The sequence below is a fragment of the Podarcis cretensis genome, assembly GCF_951804945.1.
Source record: "Podarcis cretensis genome assembly, chromosome: 5".
In the NCBI taxonomy this organism is placed as follows: Eukaryota; Metazoa; Chordata; class Lepidosauria; order Squamata; family Lacertidae; genus Podarcis; species Podarcis cretensis.
This window is the reverse complement of record NC_137174.1, coordinates 74175378-74198746: the sequence shown is the minus strand read 5'-3', so window position 1 is coordinate 74198746 and position 23369 is coordinate 74175378. Positions and strand designations below refer to the sequence as shown.

General features: G+C 39.4%; 1 protein-coding gene across 1 annotated transcript in view; it reads right to left on the bottom strand.

The window, feature by feature from the left end:
* RASA2 (RAS p21 protein activator 2) overlaps window positions 1–23369 on the bottom strand; it is a 51495-nt gene that overhangs the window by 9741 nt on the left and 18385 nt on the right. Inside the window, exons 8-22 of the mRNA XM_079977807.1 lie at window positions 21450–21526; window positions 20230–20328; window positions 19370–19526; window positions 18659–18807; window positions 17217–17331; window positions 16204–16278; window positions 14685–14808; window positions 13364–13470; window positions 10030–10116; window positions 9867–9944; window positions 9062–9135; window positions 4315–4421; window positions 3943–4025; window positions 1695–1903; window positions 195–298 (exon numbers count right to left, since the gene is read on the bottom strand). Coding sequence (XP_079833933.1) covers window positions 195–298; window positions 1695–1903; window positions 3943–4025; window positions 4315–4421; window positions 9062–9135; window positions 9867–9944; window positions 10030–10116; window positions 13364–13470; window positions 14685–14808; window positions 16204–16278; window positions 17217–17331; window positions 18659–18807; window positions 19370–19526; window positions 20230–20328; window positions 21450–21526 — 1645 coding nt within the window. The remainder of the gene's footprint in view (window positions 1–194; window positions 299–1694; window positions 1904–3942; window positions 4026–4314; window positions 4422–9061; window positions 9136–9866; window positions 9945–10029; window positions 10117–13363; window positions 13471–14684; window positions 14809–16203; window positions 16279–17216; window positions 17332–18658; window positions 18808–19369; window positions 19527–20229; window positions 20329–21449; window positions 21527–23369) is intronic.

Here is a 23369-nt window from a genome sequence, read left to right as displayed (position 1 = left end):
CGTATATGTAACAGAAAATTGTTTTTTAGAAAAATAATTAGGAAAGAAAACTACTTTACTGGACACAAAAGAAATCTATTTGCCACTTGTTCTATAACCAATTCTCATTAACAACAACTTACTAAAGAATGTTTTTTTCCTCCAACACTACTTTTTCTAAGAAGTCAGCACTACTTGAATTAATATATCTGTACCTTCCATCTTCTGCAGCTTTGGCATGTTGATAGCAAAAAGGGAGTAGATTCTCTCTGCTTCTCGATCACCATCAATCTCTATCTGGATGTCATTAGGCACACCCCTGCAATTAAAAGTTTATAAACTATATACATATACATACATCTCCACCCTTCACTGTATGTTACAAACCATTATCTAAAGCAGTTTAACACATGCAACTGGCTCCCACCACCAATGGTATCAATTTTCCCGATTACAATGTTGCCTGTTCCTTCCACCTGCTATGTGTGAACTGAAGGACTGGAATATATCATATAGGAAGCACACATCTCTCCAGCTACAAATCCTAGGTTAACTGCACAGGTTGACACTCTCAGTTGTGTTCTAGAGAAGGGGTGGGCCAGAAACTGAGAAAGGATTCCAGCTGATTATTTCCTGTTTTGGAACTTTTGTTCATCTGAAGTGTAGCACTATGTGAGCATGCTTCACTTCTGCATGATCCTTTCTCTCTCTCTGACAGTGTGGCCATGAGGAGGAGACTAGAAGCAACCACACTCCCTCTTTTAAAGTTACAAGAGTTTATTGTTACATCAGAAGACGGGAAGCTACTTTTAGTTTAAAACAAGAAGTGGGTGTTTCCAATCTCCTCTTTGGAGCCATTGCTGGAGAAGAGGGGGAAAGGGGAGTGTGTAAGTCCAAGGCTCACTTCTGCTTGATAATGCAGCTTCATTCTATGGTTTAAGATCCAAAATTAGCCTTCAAATGTCTTCCAGATTAGCAGGAACCAAGGGAGAGATTGCTGTGCTGTAGTGGCTATATCAGATTACAGTTGTACCTTGCAAGTCGAACCAAATCCGTTCCGGAAGACTGTTCAACTTCCAAAATGTTTGGAAACCAAAGAACGGCTTCTGATTGGCTGCAGGAAGTTCCTGCAGCCAATCAGAAGCTGTGGAAACCCTGTTGAACGTTCAGGTTCCAAAGAACGCTTGCAAACCGCAACACGCACTTCGGGGGTTTGCGGCGTTGAGGAGCCAAAACGTCTGAGTACCAAGGCATTCGGGATCCAAGGTACAACTGTACTTGTACAGGTAATCATCTGAAATGAGGAGAAGAAACCTTTTCTTTTGTATATCATAGGGCTGCTCTCAAAAATGGCAACAGTGTTTCAAGCTCCCTGCTGCTGGCAAGGAAAATGCTGGGTGTTTGATGGTTACAAGTTACCATTCCCAAATGGCAGCCCCAAGACCAATTCATACATCACAGGGACTATGACCCATGCAGTTTGGGTAACCAGATCCAATAGGTAGTGGGTGTTTAACTCTGGTGTCATGTTCTAATGATTTCCAGTCAAGAATTATGACAAGCGGCCTTAAACACACACACACTATTCTGCTAAGAGGCCCCTTTGGGCAACAAACATGCCAGGGACTGACTGAAATCCCAGCAAAAACAGGCAGAGACCAATCTTATTTCTATTTCCAAACAACTATACATCTTTCTTTGCAGATGTTACTTACACAGTGCATGGTGTGCAACCTTCTGAGTTCTCTGATGTAGCCTTACAGCAAAGCCAGTTTCCATTCAAAAAAGCAGACGGATGATAAACACTCAACCTGCTTTCGTTATATCTGCTCTTCCTACAGAGAGCTTCTATCCACTCACTAGCCTCCACACAATTATTTGCTTGCACGTAGAGTGGCTTTTCAGCATGTATCACTTGAAACATCTGAGAAAGAAAATATCCTTTTTATTCAGCAACCCACAGTTTATTTACAGGACTCCAAATGACAAGCAGCACAACATTCACTTCATTTGCTGTTTTATTTAGCAATTTTGTGAAATTTCTGTTCTATTGCTTAGCAGCAGGACTGCAATGCTACACCCTTCATCAGCTTCTCTCGGCAGCCACATTGTTACTTATCATGACATCCTTCTCCTTGTCCATCCTATCTTACATCATAAACCAAGAAACAGACTCAACTGTGGCAGTGACTAGCAGAAGCCCCGTTCCTCATGTACTGCAACAGCTGGATCTAACAGGCGCCTTGGGTGGGCAGAAGAGCTTGAACAATGTTAACATATCATATACCCTGCTTTCACAACAAAATGGCTTGCACAACAGCAACTCTCCTGCTTCTTGCGCTAACATTATGTAGGATCCTGCCCCTTATATTTTAAGCAGCAGCTCCTTCTGGAAAATAATCATTAATAGGAAGAATCAAAGGAGTATTCTCAACCAAAAACCTTAACATGAAAGAAAGTGCACCCCAAATTGAACCTGCCTTGTGTTTATTAATGCCCTGTGGGCTTAAGGATGACATTGGTTGGATGGCAGCTATAAAAGTAGTACAGGACTCCAAAAATGTATAAACTGGTCACTTTTTGCTATACAGTACAGACAAAAACCATTTTGGGTGGGGGTTACATTCTAGACCCCCACTCACTTTTCTGGCCTCTTCTGGGTTGTGGATATGTTTGTGTGGTTGTGCACATATTGGACAAGGGTAAAATGGCCGTTGCCTGTATTAATTTCCTTGCCATTGTTGTATGATATTTGCATATACATTTTACTGTCACAGTATCAACAGCTGTTGGGTAACTCTTTTGCTATATAAGGACATTGTTAAGTTGTAATGTATTGACTGTATATGAACAAAGTATTTGTGGGTAATGTTTTTCAACTATTTTGCAATTAAGCATTTACCTTTAAAGGGACCTTTGCCCTCCAAATTAGAAGTCTATTTTTAATCAAAGCTTTAATAATTATCTATTTCACGCAAGCCAGTTCTTTAGTTTATTTATAAGCTTGATGTTGTCCAGTATAGATCCAGGACAATTGGCTAGGCAGTGATAAGGATATATGTATCCATCCCCACTTGTATGTGTGTGTATAGTTGGTGGATAGGTATTTGAGCAGAAATTTTGTCATCTGCGGAATAACAAATGTTATAGAGTTTCATGAGTTTCAATTCATATTTTAGTAGATGCACATTGCCTGCTTAGACATCTTAACCAGTGTTTCTTATTTAGACCTCCTAAATCAGGCTTCCTAAACCTCGGCCCTCCAGATGTTTTGGGATTACAATTCCCATCATCCCTGACCACTGGTCCTGCTAGCTAGGGATCATGGGAGTTGTAGGCCAAAAACATCTGGAGGGCCGAGGTTGAGGAAGCCTGTCCTAAATCTACTAACTCAGGATACTTTTCAAGGTATTTCCCTCAATTATATGTTAATTTCCATCTACAAGAGTGGAGAACCTCTGGCCTATCCAGGTTAAATTTGACCTGGTATGGGTCCCAATTTGGCCAGTTTCCTCAAACCATGTTCAGCTGCCCCACAACTGGATTTCTGTGTGGAAAGTTGATCATGCAGCTGATCCCTGCAGAAAACAGGCCAGATATTATGCCCCCCCAACATCAGCAGAAAGATGATAATTTTGAGTCTGTTCATCAGTAGGGTGTCATTGCACAATCATCATGTGATGTCATTGTTATTTCATTTAATTGACAAGATGGCAGCTCTGTGCAGCTCTCAAAGTTGGCAAATGAGAGATAGGGGAGATAAGAATTTGGCCTGCCAGCCAGTTTAGGTTGCTCAGCTCTGATCTACAATATGGTTGATAAATGTTTCAAAAAGATGGGGGCATTGCAAGTAAATATGATAATTATATAATGTTATTTTCCAAGAACAAATGCCCTGTGGAGCAGTTAGCTTAAAAACTAAGTGTATTCTTAACTAATATTTCAAAACTAAATCCAGCTTACGTTTTTCCTGTTAAAGGCATTCTCATCAAGCTTTTCCACTGCAAGGATGTTTTTGATTGGAATGGTGTAAATAGGATCTTTATCTGTGTAAATAAGAATGAGTAAATTGGTACAAACTATAGAAAAGAAAACTATTGATTAGGATAATGCTGGAGACAAAATCTTAGTAGAATTTGGAATTGAACTCTAGCATTCCATTTTTCATTTCCTATGGAGCAAGTGCAGTAGAAAAAGCATATTACATTCATATTACATTCTGTTTTAATGAACTCATTTAATTACCATAACGAAAGAACAAAGTCTGCACTATACATAAATAGACCACATCCTGTAACTTAAAAGGCTGAAGTTGCAAATAAGCAGCACTAATACCTTGTTGCTTATGATAAGTGAGCTCTCTATCTGTCAAACAGAACCAACGCTTTTTGAAATTCTTTTTCCCAATACGTGTTCTTCCTTGTGCTCTTTTATACATTTCCCTGTGAACAGAATACAAAAGATTATTAAGCAGAAACCTTCAAAATGCTTCCCATAAACAGAGTTCCCAGTTGCACTTACACAGAGGTCCTTCAATCTGCCTACTCATTATGCAAAAAAGTTTTTTGCAGATAAAATCGCTCAGATTTGGGAAGAAGTAGACTCCACCATGGGAGCAGGGCCGGGGTGGGAGAGTGCTAGAGTTTTGTCTAGTCAAGTTGAGTGGGATCAATTCCAATCTGTTACCTCCGAGGATGTGGACAGGCTGCTTGGACGAGTGAAACCAACCACCTGTCTCCTGGATCCTTGCCCATCCTGGCTTATAAAAGCTAGCCAGGAAGGACTGAGCGATGGGCTTCGTGGGGTGGTGAATGCTTCCCTCCGTGAGGGAGCCTTCCCAGACCCGCTGAAAAAGGCGGTTATTAAACCATTTGGATCCCTTCCAGTCGGGATTCAGGCCTCATCATGGGACTGGAACTGCCTTGGTTGCACTGGTTGATGATCTCCGGTGGGCTAGGGACAAAGGTGAGAGCTGTTTCCTAGTTCTGCTGGATCTCTCAGCGGCGTTTGATACCATCGACCATAACATCCTTCTGGACAGTCTTGAGGGGCTGGGAGCTGGGGGCACTGTCATACAGTGGTTCCGCTCCTTCCTCCTGGGCCGTGTTCAGAAAGTGGTGGTGGGGGATGAGTGTTCAGACCCCTGGGCTCTTACTTGTGGGGTGCCTCAGGGTTCTGTCCTCTCCCCCATGCTGTTCAACATTTACATGCAGCCGCTGGGAGAGATCATCAGGAGGTTTGAGCTGGGTGTTCATCAGTATGCGGATGATACCCAGCTCTACCTCTCTTTTAAATCAGAACCAGTGAAGGCGGTGAAGGTCCTGTGTGAGTGTCTGGAGGCGGTTGGAGGATGGATGGCGGCTAACAGATTGAGGTTGAATCCTGACAAGACAGAAGTACTGTTTTTGGGGGACAGGAGGCGGGCAGGTGTGGAGGATTCCCTGGTCCTGAATGGGGTAACTGTGCCCTTGAAGGACCAGGTGCGCAGCCTGGGAGTCATTTTGGACTCACAGCTGTCCATGGAGGTCAAATCTGTATCCAGGGCAGCTGTTTACCAGCTCCATCTGGTACGTAGGCTGAGACCCTATCTGCCTGCAGACTGTCTCGCCAGAGTGGTGCATGCTCTGGTTATCTCCCGCTTGGACTACTGCAATGTGCTCTACGTGGGGCTACCTTTGAAGGTGACTCGGAAACTACAACTAATCCAGAATGCGGCAGCTAGACTGGTGACTGGAGGTGGCCGCCAAGACCATATAACACCGGTCTTGAAAGACCTACATTGGCTCCCAGTACGTTTCCGAGCACAATTCAAAGTGTTGGTGCTGACCTTTAAAGCCCTAAACGGCCTCGGTCCAGTATACCTGAAGGAGCGTCTCCACCCTCATCGTCTGCCCGTATGCTGAGGTCCAGCGCCGAGGGCCTTCTGGCAGTTCCCTCATTGCAAGAAGCAAAGCTACAGGGAACCAGGCAGAGGGCCTTCTCGGTAGTGGTGCCCGCCCTGTGGAACGCCCTTCCAGCAGGTGTCAAAGCGATAAACAACTACCTGACATTCAGAAGACATCTTAAGGCAGCCCTGTTCAGGGAAGTTTTTAATGTGTGATATTTTAGCGTATTTTTGGTTTCTATTATTATTATTATTACTTATCCAATTATACTCAAACCACCCCACATTCAGATATTCAAACATCCGGAGTTTGCCAACTTCCTTACTTTCTTTCTGCTTTTGTGGCCAGGAGCAGCCATTTGGGAGCAGAAACCATGCAGGAAGCAAGCTCAGACAAATCAGAGAGCAGGAGAGATTGAGCAAATCAGGGAGCAGGAGAGACTGAACTAATCAGATTTTCCTTTCTCTGTCTTTTACTGGTGGGCTGCAGCAATTTCAGGAAGAAACCATGAAGATAGTTGGGACAAATCCTACAATTTGAAATGTTCCCATAGGAATCAATGGAAATTGTGGACTCCTTAAACAAACGCTCACCTAACAAACAATTTTCAGGGAACGCATTGTGTTTGGTAAGGGGACCTGTGTGTCCTTACAATCAATATAATAAATAATAATAATAATAATAATAATAATAATAATAATAATAATAATAATAATAATTTTGTTCTTTATACCACACCCAACTGCCTGGGTCTCACCAGCCTCTCTGGGTGGCTTACAGCATATATCAAAACGTAAAAAACATCAGACAGTAAAACTTCCGGATACAGGGCTGCCTTCAGATGTCTTCTAAAAGTTATGTAGTTCTTTTATCTCCTTGACAGGGAGGGTGTTCAACAGGGAGGGCGCCACTACCAAGAAGGCCTCTGCCTGGTTCCCTGTAACTTCACTTCTTGCAGTGAGGGAACCAGCAGAAGACCTTCAGAGGAGGACCTCAGTGTCTGGGCTGAACAATGGGGGTGGAGACGCTCCTTCAGGTATACTGGGCCGAGGCCGTTTAGGGCTTTAAAGGTCAGCAGCAACACTTTGAATTGTGTTCAGAAACACACCGGGATCCAATGAAGATCCTTTAGGACCAGTGTTATATGGTCACTACAGCTACTCCCAGTCAGTCACCAGTCTAGCTGCCGCATTCTGGATTAGTTGTAGTTTCTGAGACACCTTCAAAGGTAGCCCCACATAGAGCGCATTGTAGTAGTCCAAGCAGAAGATAACCAGAGTATGCATCACACTGGCAAGACAGTCTGCTGGCAGGTATGGTATCAGCCAGTGTACCAGGTGGAGCTGGTAGACAGCTGCCCTGGACACAGAATTGACCTGCACCTCCAAGGACAGCTGTGAGCCAAAATGACTCCCAGGTTGTGCACCTGGTCTATTCAGGACCAGAGAGTCCCGCACATCTGCCCGTCCCCTGTCTCCCCAAAACAGTACTTCTGTCTTGTCAGGATTCAACCTCAGTGTGTTATATAGTTATAACACTAAGTGGACCATATTTCTTTGTCAGAAATTGAACAATTTATAGTTGAATATGAGACGTTAGTAGGATACAAAGTTGAATTAAAAAAACCCAAAACTATTAGGAATAAATATGATTTAGAATCTAGAAAGACAATTTTTAAGTCTATAAAAAGAAAAAAGATCCTGTTTTTTCTTATTTATTTAATGATTGGTGAAAAAAGAACATACATAATTTATTTGGCTATGCTGACAGCAGCAAGAATAATATACAGAAATAAACTGAGACTACACTACACGTGATACCAACTGTAAATGAATGAACTGATAAAATGTGGACGTTTGCACTAATGGAAAAATTGGTATATTATATAAGGAAGGGAGAGAACAGCAGAATATTTTAAAATAAAAACTGAAGTCCTTGACTGATAGTATAAAGAGGTCTTTCAATATCCAATAATAAAGGGTGTTTTATATTACATTGAATTATAAACATTTAACCTTTGTATGCAAGGTTGTATGCAAGTAATGCAAGGATATCTTAAGACACTGGATTTTGAGTTTAAAGGTAGGATTCATCTAATGAAACCCGTCAGCGGAACCACTGTGCTTTTCCTGCACCTCTCCCCACATCTCCCATAATTATTTATTGGGGTCAAGAGAACCCCAGAACAACATGCACAGGGAGGAGATACTGTTCTGTCTGAAATCGTTGTGCAGACAAAATGTTCATCATAGCCCAACACTGAATTCTACCCACTGATACTGAATGTAAGCATATACTGTACGCATATATATTAAAAATATGTAAATATTTACAATGGTATAAAGGGCATGTTTATGTATAGTTGTTATAGTTGTTATAGTATTATTTTTAAAATAGTTTTCATTTATCCTCAAAGTTCACAAAGTAATATGAAGAAAACATTTTTATTATTTCTCTTTCCCAGACTTGTTCACACCATTCCACTTTAAAAAGAAAATGCAAGGTGGTTGTTGCAGCTCTGCAAGTTCTTCCCAGTCATCAATTTAAGGTTAAGTATGCTACAGGGTCCATGGGACGCAGGTGGCGCTGTGGGTTAAAGCCTCAGCGCCTAGGACTTGCCGATCGAAAGGTCGGCGGTTCGAATCCCTGCGGCGGGGTGCGCTCCTGCTGCTCGGTCCCAGCGCCTGCCAACCTAGCAGTTCGAAAGCACCCCCGGGTGCAAGTAGATAAATAGGGACCGCTTACCAGCGGGAAGGTAAACGGCGTTTCCGTGTGCGGCTCTGGCTCTGGCCAGAGCGGCGATGTCACGCTGGCCACGTGACCCGGAAGTGTCTCCGGACAGCGCTGGCCCCTGGCCTCTTAAGTGAGATGGGCGCACAACCCCAGAGTCTGTCAAGACTGGCCCGTACGGGCAGGGGTACCTTTACCTTTACCTTTATGCTACAGGGTGATTAACTACAATAACTATCCTCTCCTTGCAGGAGTCTTGTACTGATAAAAAGGGGTATTTTGTATACAATGGTAATGTGAGCAAGGAATTGTGCACATATGTAAGTAGGCTACTGCCTCAGAGAGAGTTGGCACTTAAACAGTCCGGGAAGCCAAGGTTCTAGGCTGGAACTAGTTCAAAGAGATGACAAAAATAATGTATTCAAGCAAAACACTTGTCAGTATGCAGTACTTTGTACTTCAGTTACCCTTCTTTTAGATGAATCGACTCGCTCATGACACTTGGCTCTTTAGTTTCAGTAGATGATACCTCATCTAAAAACTAAAAGAGAACATGTTAAAATAATGTGAATTGTTTTCCATACACAACTGTAGAAACTTTTTTTAAAAAATCAATATACATGAAATTTGAGGTGGTTGCTGGTGACGGAGGTAGGAGAGAAAAGAACTCTGGGAGGCAGGCACAGTCCCCTCAGGCTTTTCTCTCCGGCCTAACAAATCAGATCGTTTCTCCCCAGCTTTCACTGATCTTTTGTTAAGCTAAGTTCTTCTACTTTCAAATAGAAGAAAGTAGAACATGGAGACCTTGTTAAAATAATGTGAATTGTTTTCCATACTTAACTATAGAAACTTTTGTAAAAGTTTTTTAAAAAATCAATATACATGAAGTCTAAGCTAACCAAAGTTACCGTAATTTACAGTTCTAAGATGTTGTTTCTGCATTTTACCTTCACATTTGATCTAAAATATTGCATCTTAAAAACATTTCTGCCATTGTACTTTAGCAAAACAAGTGTGCACGTGAGGGGTACAGGGTGGCATTGTGCAGTAAAAAGAGGATTAGACTTGTACCAGGAAGATCTGGGTTCAAACCACTAGCCAGCTGTAAGCAATTGATTCGTCCATCTATTGATCTAACCTACCTCACAGTGCTGTTGTGTGAATCAAAAGGGATAGCCTCCAAGTACAGTTCCTGACATGCTTGGAGGAATGCAAGAAAAAAATGGACACATACTATAACTGAAATAATGTGTACATATTTATAAAAAATACCTTTTTGACAGCTTCAATATATGCCTCTTCCTGAAACATTTTGAAAAATTCACACATAAATGTTTCCTTGAAGCTTGACTAAAAGAGAGAAAATTGAAGTGAGTAAACCTTAGCAATTAAGATACCAGAAGCAAAACAAAAGAATAAATCATCAGGTACTTACTAGCTTGCTTTTGGACAAACTTCCCCAGCTCCCCAGTGTCTGAATGGCTTTTGATATAAGGGTTAATGTTCTAGATGTCTGTGCATCCTAAAAGAAACATATAAGAAACAGGTAAAGTTGCCATTTTACTGGTGTCATAGTATTGTTTTAGGCCCCTGCTAAAAACTGTTTTTTTTTTCAGGCAAGCCAACCCAGACATGCACACGTGAAGTGTATTTTAATATGTGATTTTATAATGTAAACATTTTTTAAATTGATTCGATTAAAATTTTGAATCTTGGGTCACCTTGTTTTTAACATCTGATTCTATTATTTTTAAGTTATATTTTATGTAAAGCACTTAGAAACTTAATGATTAAATTGTATATAAATCTTGTTAAATAAATAATAGTATTACAATGAAAGAACATCTACCAAGTACTTTACTGCACAGCTGCCACATGGCAGCTTTCATATAAGCATCATGGAGATGGACACAGCATGAAGCAGTGTTTTGCAGACTCCAACAAATTTTCATGAGCACAAGGGCCTTTGATACAAGCAGAAGCCCCTATTAATAGAAGTGGCACAGCATGGAGGAAGGATATAATTTCTTCCAATGCTCCTGCAGCTCCTTGTGCACCTCCCATACAGTTCTGGAAGGTCTTCAATCATTCAGAGTGGATTTGTTTGGGAGGGCATGAGGAGCAGGTGAAAATGTCCCCCCTCTGTTACTGGGCAATGAGAGTGTTATTTCAGTGAGCAGAAGTCCCCTCATGAGAGGTACTGTTTCAATCTATTAGTAGATGAAACATCTTAGATTATAGATTCTGGTTCTACAGTTTGATATGTCTCCACCAGACAAAAAGAGATGTACTTTATTGCTTAAAAGGAACCAAGGTTTTACAGAGAAATTCTACTTCATTTATTTATCAAAATGCATTTAAAAGATGTATATACCAGTTCATTGCAAGAAAACCTTTAAGTGTTTTATATAAATATCCATATTTAAGATGTTAAACATTTGTGCTAACTTTACAATACACAGACCTATATAATCTGACACTGAAACATTTCACTTATTCGAATATTTAAAGGCTATGCCCTAATATAATATTTGAATCAGAGACTGAGCAATATTGTTTTACTCCAATTGATGTAACTAGCTGAACAGCGTCTTGAATTAAATCTGACATTTCTATTAATGCCCCTTCTGAAATTGTGATATATGGTCCCCAATATGACTGGATGCTATATGAAGGTATGTATTTCGACCTCACCAAACCACATAGTTACCTAAGGACACAGCGGTGCCACTTCTATGACATTAAATCTCTCCTCTTTTGCTAACAAGGATCAGAATCCTAAGAGGAGGTATGAGTGAGAGGGAGCAGTGACAGGCGAAAATGAGTACAGTGGATACATGGTGTGCTGGTAAGAAGTGGGGAGCATAGAAAGGACATTGCTCCAAGAACATGGAACCAGGAACTACATGCAGTGGTGCAGAAAATGTTTTGGAAAAATGTTTTGTGTCATAAGTTCATTAGTAACACTGAATGGATGCCAATTGCAAACACAGTATTAGGCAAGCTTGGCAGGTTCAAAGTTGTAAATAATGTTTTACAGGTAATTAACTCTAACATTGTCTTTAAATCTTCTTAAGTATTGCAAGAAAAATGTCTACATAACAATAGATATTAAGTGTGCATTAATTTCTCCCCTCAAATATTTGTGGTCAAATGCTTTGTGGCATATGGGGGGGAGGAATGTTAAATCACTCTTTGGAGCATCAGAATATGTTTCTGATGCAAGTTAGCCTATGCAACGTGAACAAGAAAAACTTCCAATTCAAAGTTTTCCAGAAAACACATGTCACTGATTACATGAACAGTAGCTACAGAAGAAGAAGAGTTTGGATTTGATATCCCGCTTTATCACTACCCTAAGGAGTCTCAAAGCGGCTAACATTCTCCTTTCCCTTCCTCCCCCACAACAAACACTCTGTGAGATGAGTGAGGCTGAGAGACTTCACAGAAGTGTGACTAACCCAAGGTCACCCAGCAGCTGCATGTGGAGGAGCGGGGACGCAAACCCGGTTCACCAGATTACGAGTCCACCGCTCTTAACCACTACACCACACTGGCTCTCAGTACAATAGTACTGTACAGTACTCAGTACAGTAGTACTATTCAGTATCCTCTAATTAAGGAAGTACACTGCCATAAAGCAGGGGTAGGCAACCTAAGGCCCATGGGCCACAAGCGGCCCACGGGGGTTGTTTAACTGGCCCCCGAGCCACCCACTCGGCGAGTCCCTGCACACTGCGTTAAACTGGCGCAGCGACTCACTTCTGCGGTGCCAGAAATCCCATCTGCACAGACGCCGGAAATTGCAGGCACACACATTCATGCATGTGTGCAATCCAGCCCACAGAAGGATCTCCGCTGGAGTGAACTGGTCCAGGCGAGGTAAACCTTGCCAACTCCTGGCCATAAACAGTATATTGATTTTTAATAGCTTTTCCATATGTTTAACATCTTAGATCTAAGTAGTTCAATCCACTCCTACTTCATAAGCAATGTTGCAAAACTGATGCCTTTAAATACTGTTGCTGGGACTCACAAATGGGAAAGAGGGTTGTCATGGGCTTCCCAAATGCATCTGGTTAGTCAGTGTGAGAACAGGACATTGATCTAGATGGGTCTTTGGCCTGAAACAGCAGGGCTCTTTTTAAGTTCTTATAAGACAATCTATAAATGAACATCAATAACCCAAGAAAAGAAAGCTATTATTGTGGAATATTTTCTTTTTTGAGATGAGCAGTGCACAATGCTTTTGGTGCCACTTTCTATGCTATGTTCTTACTACAATGAAAACATCTCTGTGTAGGAAAAGTTACATAGAATGTTTCACATGATACCAAGCTATAACTGTCCCATTTGACATCCTGTACAATATTCTCTACATATTACCAGAATATTAACAATATAGCTTTCTATACATTCCTTCAGGGTAACCCAGACTTCTCTTTTAGGGCTTTCTGTCACTGTTTGAGATTACTTTGAAGTCAATAGGAAATGCAACCATATACCATACAAGTGATCAGGGTGCCAGCTACCTACTCATATCAATTTTCCAATTATTATTATTAATATTCAGGCAGGATAATAGCTCAGAACCGTAGGGGACTTAGGGACTATGTAGTTAACTAGAGTTTACTTAAATTATATCCAGGAGGCCTAAAAACTCACAGTTCAACTCTCCATTCACATTGCAAACGCTAGGCTTATTTCTATATTTATCTTCCTAACAAACCTTGCCTAGAGAGTTTGGACAGAACATTATTAAAACTTACGGGATGATGAGGTCGTAAATGGAAAGTATGAGGCGATACTACAGCTACAGCAAAGAAACGAAGAAATATAAAGCTGCTCACTGCAGAATATTGTACATGAGGGTCATCTGCAGAAAAAAACCATGAAATGTAAGATGTATTACAAGTTGGTAGGAAATGAAGACAATGAAAAACTTTAGCAGGATAATGTCATTAGAAAAAGAAGTACTGTTCTTTGGCAGAATAAAGAACTAGCAAGTAGGATGAAATGAAAGTGTGGTTATGATGCAAGATGCTTTTGCCATTTGTTATATATAGGGAACAAATAAGAACTGTAACACATCTGGTTGTACCTAAACTATGATTTAGTCATGTACACAAACCTTGAGCTTGTGAGCTCTATCTCCCCTCCTCCAGCACTATTGCAGAGAGGAAACTGGAAGGGTTTGCTTCTGTTTTCAGTTAACCATGGCTTATTATTGTGTCTGAACTAAAAACTATACCAATTCTTCTTTATGTTTTATGGAAACAAGCCAGGATTTGAGGTTGGCTTGTTTACTTAAACCATAGTTAAGACTTTGGTTTGCTTCATAGCTGTGCTGAAGAAAAGGGAATGGGGAGCTCATAAATGCAAGGCCCATTAATGTAAACCAATCAGCCCCAGCCAGTATGACCAATGGTAAGAGACATTTACAGTTAGGAGTTCAACTTATTCTGGAGGGAACAGGTTCCCCATCCCTTATGTAAACCATCGTTTATCATTATGTACAACTGAAGCTACTATTTATATTTTATATCAGATAAACTACAAATTCTAATAGTTTTCAGAGAACACGTATTTTACTCTATACCAAGAAGGCTATTTCCCCTTTTTTATGTTGGGGGAGATGTTGTATAGTATATGTATGTTCAATATAGAATATGTATAACAATGTACTATTCAACTTGCTATTCAAAGCTTCACACATTTTAACCAATAAGTAACACTAACAGAAGCATGGCTGTATTTCAAAATGTTGTCTAATGCAACATTTTAAAACACGTTCTGTGTTTGTATTTTTCTCTTATACTGTATGTCTCTTATCTTGTGCTCTTTTCATACTGGTATAACAAGCATGCAGTTCTGCTGATGCCAAATAGTATAGATACATATGCTCCGTACACAGCCTACAGAAAGCAGATCATGTTTACAATAAACATTTTTAAAGTCTATTGAAAATGTAAAGTTGCAAATTTAGTCATTTCAGTTTCCTTATGAATGCTACTGGACAACTCTTTGAGAACACTTCCATGGACTTCAAGAGGTCTTACATAAGTTTCTAATTAAAAAAAATACACTTACTAGAAAATCTTTCAGCAGCCAAGCGCCTCAGAGAACAGAACACATCACACATTAATTTAGGGCAACTTATACTTGACTGTACAACTGTACTGAATACTTTGTCAACATAGAAGCGCAGATTTTCCTAGAAGGCAAACAAATTATTTCAGAAATCCATACTGTTTTATTCTATTGTCAAAGAAAAATCTAACACAAAATTTCACACACATGTTCTCCATTCTAGCATAACAATGGCAATCTTTTGGGAACAGCGGCAAATGTAAATCATATACTTTAAAGGTCAATAAAACACACTGGCATATGTACAGGTTATTCACATCTTATGTGAGGGTTACGTTCTGGAGATATAGAGTGTAAAGCCAAAATAGAGTATAGTCAAAACAACCCTGTGGAAACTAGGAAATGCCCCATAAAAAGCACAGCACACGTTCTCCAAGGCCACTCTTACTCTCTCCCCTCCCATGCTCTCTCTCCCAAGGCAACTTGTACTCTACCTCTGCATGATCTCCAAGGTGAGTGCAATGACGGGTGGGATTGCCTATTCCCCCCCCCCCCGCCAGATGCCCACCCCTTTTGATTTATTGTTTTCGGCCAAGCCCATAAAGTTCAAATTATGCATGTAAAACACACATAAGTTGCGAGTTACCTGCATACATAGTTACACAATAGAAAAGTGCACTGACATCTTCTACTTTCATTGCTGCCAATGGTACAAGCTAGCCAAAAGACAATCCATATGTCACTACCAATGCTTACTGTTAATAATAAGAAACAGCATTTTTATGATACAAAGTGGCTTACAAATTCTATCTTTATTGCAGCTCACTAATACTTTTATTTGAACAAAGAGTAACCTGATACTTAATAGCAACAACTCTCAAGGCTACCATAATGGGTCCAGGTTTTGATCCCAACAATGTAAGGTGCATGTTCAGTATTATGAACTGAATTATGAACTAATTTACAGTAGTACTTATTTATACTGAGGTCTACATAATGGAAGTTACCGTATACAGAGAACATTGGTAAATGGAATCCAACACAAGTGGAAGAATCACACTCAGATTCTAAGCAATTTTGCTTGATGTTGAAATTTAGCATGGCTAACATTTATCACTCCAAAAATTGATTATACACTAGCTCAGGGGTGGGGAACCTTTTGCAGCCCAAGGCTGTATTCTGGCAACCTTCTAGGTCCCATATGCCAGTGGTAGGAGACGCTGGAGGCAAAAATGGACAAATCAATTAATGTAAATTTTAACTTTATACAGTAGGCTGGTTTACACACCTCTGTCCTCCATTAAGAAAAGCAAGAGGCATTATCAGAGTTCAATAACACACTCCAGCCAGGCAAAAACACTCAAAGAGAGCACAAAGCAGGGCCAATAGGGGTGTAGCCGAGAAGAGTTCAGAGGTTGAGACAGAGAGGCTTAGAGTGCTGCCTCAGAGCCAGGCCTGAGGTTCCCCACCTCTGCACTAGGTCCTTGAATATAAGCTGAACAAAATCACTTAAACACACCTGGTGTATTTCAACATTATCAGCTTCTTTCAGTTTCAAAGGATCAATTTCGCAAGGTTTAGGATTATCACATATCTGAAAACAAGAGTAAAATTTTAGTCAGTTATATCAGGACAGGGCATTATTCAGGTCTGTTCTCCTTTACTGAACCAGAGGTAAGAAGAGGAGCAAAACCCATCAATGTTCTCCAGAAGCTGCCTGTAGGCATACTGCAAACTTTTGAAAAAAAAGATGGCCACTGCATGTTTATATTTCTAGTGGCTGCACTCACACCTTAAAACCATGCATCCTCAAGGAGGAAGGTACCTTGATTTCCCTCCTTTTCTTTTCTTCCAATCTTCCTTAATATGCTGAAAAGGTGCACCCACAGTAGCAATCTAGTAAAGTTAATAAGTGCTTTATTACCCCCCTCCCCTCATGATCCTGGAGACTGGATTTCAGGCTAGCCCCGATGAAGAAGTTTTATGTATATAAATTGTTAAGAACAGACACCAACTGTTTCCTTCCTGTAACTGACTTATATGAATAGGATCAGAACTACATAGGCACAGGTGCACGTACACATACATGGATGATACTGAAGAGATCACTTCCAGTACATTTAGGTATTAGTTGTCTTAGGCAACTTCATTCATTTAGCAGTAGTATTCTTACTGTTGAGAAACACGTCTGCATACTATATGCATTTAAGGGACAAAGCATGCAGATTACGATCATATGGAAAGCCACCACACTTGTCTGGAAGCTGTAGAGATTTCCCATAATATGTGTAGTGGAACCCTTCTACACTTTACAAGAGTCACGATAACCCGCCATGCAGATGCTTTGCAGCAAGCAGGAACTGTATTATGTGGTCCTTAGTAATAAAGTGCAGTTTTGTTGTGGTGCTCACTGGCTGATATCTAAAAAACAACTCTGCACTGAGTCACTGGTTAATAAAGCTGGAAGCAGTGCCAAAAAAATAGTCTTTAACCAACCAGCTTTGTAAACTTTAATGCATAATGTTACAGTACCTCATCAAGAATTGGTTTTAATGTAACTTTCAGGTAGTGCTTTCCCACTATTTTCATCATTTCATCTAGGCATCGAGTAGCTAAAGAATTCCCTCTGAAGATTGTATTTGCTTCCCTGCAAAGCAATATGAATCATTAAGAATTCAAGGTGGAAGGAATATATAAATCATAACCTAAATTTTCTGTGAAAAGTTTCTAGCAATCTAACTCATATACAGATGGTATTCAGAAACCAGAGTTTAAAACACCTGCAATATCTGTGATATATTTAGCTAAGATTAAATAGGTGTCTATGTCTACTGGAAGCCGAACTAGTTATAAACTTTAAGTCATCCTTATAGAGCTGTAAAGAAAAATCTGCCCTAAGCAGACACCTATCCTATTCACAACTGACAGAAATCAAGACTAGAAAAGATATCTTCAATGATTAAAGCTAACAACTTTTTAAATGTAGAAGACACAAACCTATCATCCTAGGTACCTCTTTTTCAACCAGTTTGGTAGTATTGGTAGTGAACTGTCAATTAAACATCCCTAAACCTATCTTCAAAAACACATCTGAAAATGTCAATTCCTTTACACAAGTACATTCCTATTTGACAAATGGACGAACTGTCCTTTCTTTTGGTTCTATCTACAAGTAGAACGTTGTGCTGTATCATTAGATATTTATTCAAAGCAGAGCTAGCAATATAGCCAACTAATAATGAAGGATCAGCAAGTTATCCACAGTAATGGGATCGCACAGGCACACACCTAAATTTAGTCTGCCACCTGAGATCTACTATAAGAGGTCCACAAACTATGGCTAACCTTAGTAACCAGTAAAATTCACTGTGTTCACCCTGAGACCAGGAGAGGGGTGACGTATTATTTTTGAGGCCATACTGATCTTCAGAGAAGTCTCCCAAGTGCTCCACACTGATAGGGCAGTGAGGGGGAACAGTGTCTGGCAGACACTCCCTGCCCTTCCTCAGGTTCAGGAGATCAATGGATCTTGCCAGAATTTTAGTTCAGTTTAGTTCTACTATAGTTCTTATTTAAGTTTACTTATTTATTTCATAAAATTTATACTGCTTGAATATAGAATATAGAAAACCTCAAAGTGGTTTACAAAATTTCTTGGGATATTGGGGATCGATGTATAGTAGAGGCAGGTTCATTTGTGGATCCCTGTCAAGCATGCATTTTGCATTACCATCAAGCAACTTGTTTGATACCTTTTGCTAAGGTAGTTTGAAGCAGCAAATTTTACAAGTTTTACGCGTTTACTGTTATTACAATTAATACCTGCCCTTCACCCAAGGTCCCAGGGGCAGGTTACAACAATTAAAACACAATATTTAAAACCGTTTAAAACATCTTAAAATTACAGAAATATGCACTTGTCATGGACACCAATACTGGGAGGAGGGAGAAAAGAGGGAAAATGAAATACTTACTGGGTATCCGTCAATTCTAACTCTGCCACTGCAGTGATAAATTGTACTAGTTTATGATGATGTATCAACAACCTTACAAGAGGCAAAATGGCATCATATTTATCTCGACATACTTCAGCCAAAATGTAAGCAGAAGAAGCAGAAATAGGCTATAAAAAGGGGGAAATATAACTGAAATAAGTACCAGTTGTACCAAACGGAAAGACAACAGAACCACCAGAATTTGAATCAATTCCAAAATGTAGACGTATAATGTTCTAAATTCGCCCTGGATTATGCATGCCTAGAACATTTTCTTTGAACTGCAATTCTCAAGCCAGCCACATCAAGTAGCTTTTGAAATGCCACCTTTTCATGACATACGGAGTGGCTTTTTAAAAATTAGTTAAATACTCTCATGGTTGTACAGTGTACCTCTACAAGAGCATTTAACTATTTTTAAAAAGTAACAGTGTTACCTATAACTACACACACTAATATAAGTAAAAGAATTATAAATACTTATAAGTAACAGTATTATTTTTCATATATCTATATCTATATCTATCTATCTATCTGTCTATCCATCTGTAATTATTATTATGACTGCAGTGACAAATCTGGGTATTCTTTTAAAGCCATGCAAGGTAGAATTGTGATACCGGCCAAGAGGCAAATATGATATGGTATAACTTGCTCTTAAATGGTTAAACAGTCCCCAAAGCAGGTTACCTCAACTTCTGATGACTTTAGCAGCAAGTTTCTGAGGGAAGCATAGTACTGTGATGGAAGCACATAGTCTTCAGCATAACATATATTCAGTCTAAGTGATCCATGATCATCCGTTTTGGACGACTTATTTCCATTGTCTCTTGGCTGTAGAAGGTACCTTAAAAAAGAAAATCCAAGTGACAGAGATTCATTTTGCATTTTATTTATAGTTCACCAAGTAAAGCTAGGTCTAGAATAAAGAAGCAGCAATAACCTTGCCCTTTCCTTCTTTCTTTTCATTTTAGATAACTTAAATTTGATTATTAAGATAAATTTTTGACTTTTTAAATTAATATTGAAGTACACCAAGCATTTACTTGCATCAACTATTATTTTAAGCGTTACCACTTTTAGATGTGGAGTTTGTGCTTGATGTAAGCAAGTCAAGAAATAAATGTATTAATATATTTGAAATATATATGCTTAACTGGCATTTATTTACTTGCATGTTTTTTAAACAGCCTGCCATCAAAAGTGTGTGCAGAAAAAGGAAATATATAACAAAAAAACAATATTCAGATTATCACAATACTAGCAATGGATAAGGAAAAAAAGATAAGGGATAAAGGAGGTGATCTCTCAGGTAAACTGATCCCAAGCTTGTACAGGGGCTTCTATACCAATAGTGAAATTTAAATTTGGCCTAGTAGAATGCTGTGAGGCAGTGCAATGCTAGAAGAATAAAGTACAATTCTGCAGGAAACAACTGTAGCACAACTGTTTGTTTCCAATTACAAACACTTTCATACAGTCATACAGATAACAAACCTATCCTTTTGTTTTAACTATGTCACAAGCTGCCTTTTGCCTAGTTTTCTTACCACGCTTGGAAGGAATCACTTCCTAACACCTTGACAGGAATCTTGATTTCTCCTAGGAAAAGGTCTTGTACCAAGTTACCATTGTTCCATAAATCAATCCTGAAAGTTAAATAATAGTTAACCATTTTTTGTCATAATCATTTTTCATATAACCGTAAGAGTCATTATCATCACATAGAGAACCACACCAATTCAGCATGCACACAAACAAGTTTATAACCTCACACGCAATAGTTTAAGTTAGACAAAAAGTGTCCTATTTCTATAAAAGGCAACCATGTCAGCATATTGGTTAAAAGTGTGGCTTTATCAATAAGATAAAAGCAATATTGGATGAACTGAGGCACTAAAAAAAAGAAAAGAGTGACATTACCATTTTCTTCTCAAGCATTTGCAGTTTTGTTTGCATTTATTAATATTCCTATTTTTTGCTCTTTCTGACTAAACTGTAACACTTCAATGACACATGCACTGGTTTTTATTTTTTAGTTCAAGCTCTTACAACCTAAAAAGCTGTAAGACTCCCAAAGGCATGCACTCTGTGTGGGTTGTTGAGTCTTACCTCACTGAAATTTCTGTTAAGACAGCACATATATTAAGAAGAAAAGAAATAAAATCCATTGTGTTGTGGCATGATTGATGTTCCCTTGCCTCCCTAAATGAGTTGCCTATTGTGATTTTCACTCAGATGTTCCAAATTACCCTACCTATATAGTTCAAGCAAGTTAAGAAATAAACTATTCCTATCCTCAGCTTTTCAGATGATAATTCTTTCTCCTTGGGTTTCAAGTGGAGTCAAGATGAAGACAGGGACTCGGGTGTTTCCACTCCCTTCCTGCTCCCCTCCCAACCAGGGGAAAGCACTGAGCTAAGAGATAACTTTTTCCCATAGCAAAGAGAGCAGGGGAGCCCAATGCCAACTACAGCATACAAAGAAATATGACTTGTTTTAGTTAAGTAATACTGAATATACCACATTTGCTATATAAAACAGGTAGTCAGATGTTCTGCTAAATTAACTGTTCAAGTTATGAAAGTAATTATCATGAGCTCTCTAAGTCTTTAGACTTACACCCACCCTGCCTCCAGCCAAAGTTGGATATTATTTATCTGGACGGCTTTCTGTAGTCCTTGAGTACTGTTTTTATCTCCATCATAAAAAACCATTGACAGTTTTGTATAAAAATGAATGATCGGTTTTAATATACTAAGGAATATACCTGACTTCCAGCTTCTCAATATCTTCTTCTTCCACCTGAAACTGTGATTTTTTGGTGTAACTACTGGACCTTGTTACCTGCAAGTAAAACTCATGTAAGTAAGTTATTTCTCCTTTTGCATTTTGAAGTCTACCAATACCACACATTTACTACAAAAAGAATCAAAGTTATTCTAATATATCCCAAAACTGAATGAGGAAACTCTTAATATATTTAGAGGGTTATAATTGTAATTGCCCTTATCTACAATTTGGATCTGGCGAAATAAGGCACCAAGGATTAAACTAAAGGTCGAGAAGGTAGTAAAGGATCACATCCTTCCATCAGCTACCATATAAATTACCATCAGCAATACTGTTTTGAAGGCTGCCCAGTCTTGATGCCTAAGGGTGTTTACTTTGCACTCAAAGGTCAGAGAACTCTTTCTCCCCTTGCCCAGAATTCTAAATGGCAGAATAACTGCACAGACATCAAACTGAAGAAGCATGAAAGCAGAAAAGCAAAGGGTTACATTGTATGTTGTCATAGTTACCATTTTTCAACAGGATGAGAATAGCTAGTTCTCAAAACTGATCCACTAGAAATGCTAAGACCTGAATCTTCAAGTGATTCAGGTCCCCATAATCTGGAATGCATGCCACTTTCACCTTCCTCTGTCACCGGGTAAGAAATAAATCAAAATTTCCTTTGTAGGTCTACATAATTTGTGAGCTGTATCCAACTAAGTAGACCCGCTAAAATTAATGGACCTAAGTTAGTCATATTCATTCATTTCAATGAGTCCAGGGCTAACAGTGGATACAACCTTATGTTTGTGCTGACATGCTGAGGATTTAAAATATGGGTGGGAATGATCACTGCCTCCTCCACCCACCAAAACCCAGCTCTAGCAATATGTGGTGCACACAACAGTAGATAACTTGCAGGCATTAGCTCTGAAGAAAGGGGGGCTTGTTGTGGAGCTAGTGCCTCCACTCAACAGAAGCTTTGAAGGTGAAAGAAAGCTAACCCCTTCCTTTTCCTCCCAAACAACCCATGTCTGTTTGTCACAAACTGATCTTCTAACCGAACTGTTTTGGCTTTGGGGATGGAGGGCCCAAATTGCTGGTTAGCAGCTGGGATTTGAGAACTGATGGGAAGGAAGAGGGGAGAAAACTCTGTTCCATGCTAATCTTCTCTGTATCATTCCAATTTTAGTATATGTGCTGCCGAAGAGAGCATGGAAAAAACTCTGTTCCATCTTCCTTTTCTCCTCCTCTCCCCCAATTTCCAGGGCTCCTCCCATATGAAGAAATGTCAAGTGTGGTAGACGAAAATTACAGACATGCATACCACAGCTGACCATGTGAGCAAGAGGAATGTTATAAGCCATTCCTGGATATTTTACAAGCTGCATATTATTTCATAAACACAATAGTGTCAATATTGTAACAGTTATCAGTCAAGTATAATTCACAACCACAGCAACAATGATTTTCTGCTTTCTATTCTGCAGAAGAATTAAGCTGATGACCTTAAAGGCAGAAGACTTACCATGATTTGTGGATATTTTCAGAACTGAATATCAGAATTAAATTTTAACACTATAAACTAGATTTAATCTATAGTTCAACATTCACATAACTAAACTATTTTTAAAAAACAAATCAATTGTTTTGAATATGTAGCTTTGCAACACTTGCTGCTAAATCAGATTTGGCAGGTGATCAGATTTTTTTTAACCTTGTAAAATTGTGCTTCACTAAGTTACAACCATTAACAGAAGCATTCCGGGGAAAGTCAAACCACAGAGTTAGGCTGTGAAGAAGCCTTCCATTCAAGCCACTGATATGTAAAGCAAAGACGGCATTTCTAGCCACATACAGCAGAAATCATAATGGAAAACATCTATGAACAAATACTGTGCCCAAGATTTTTGAA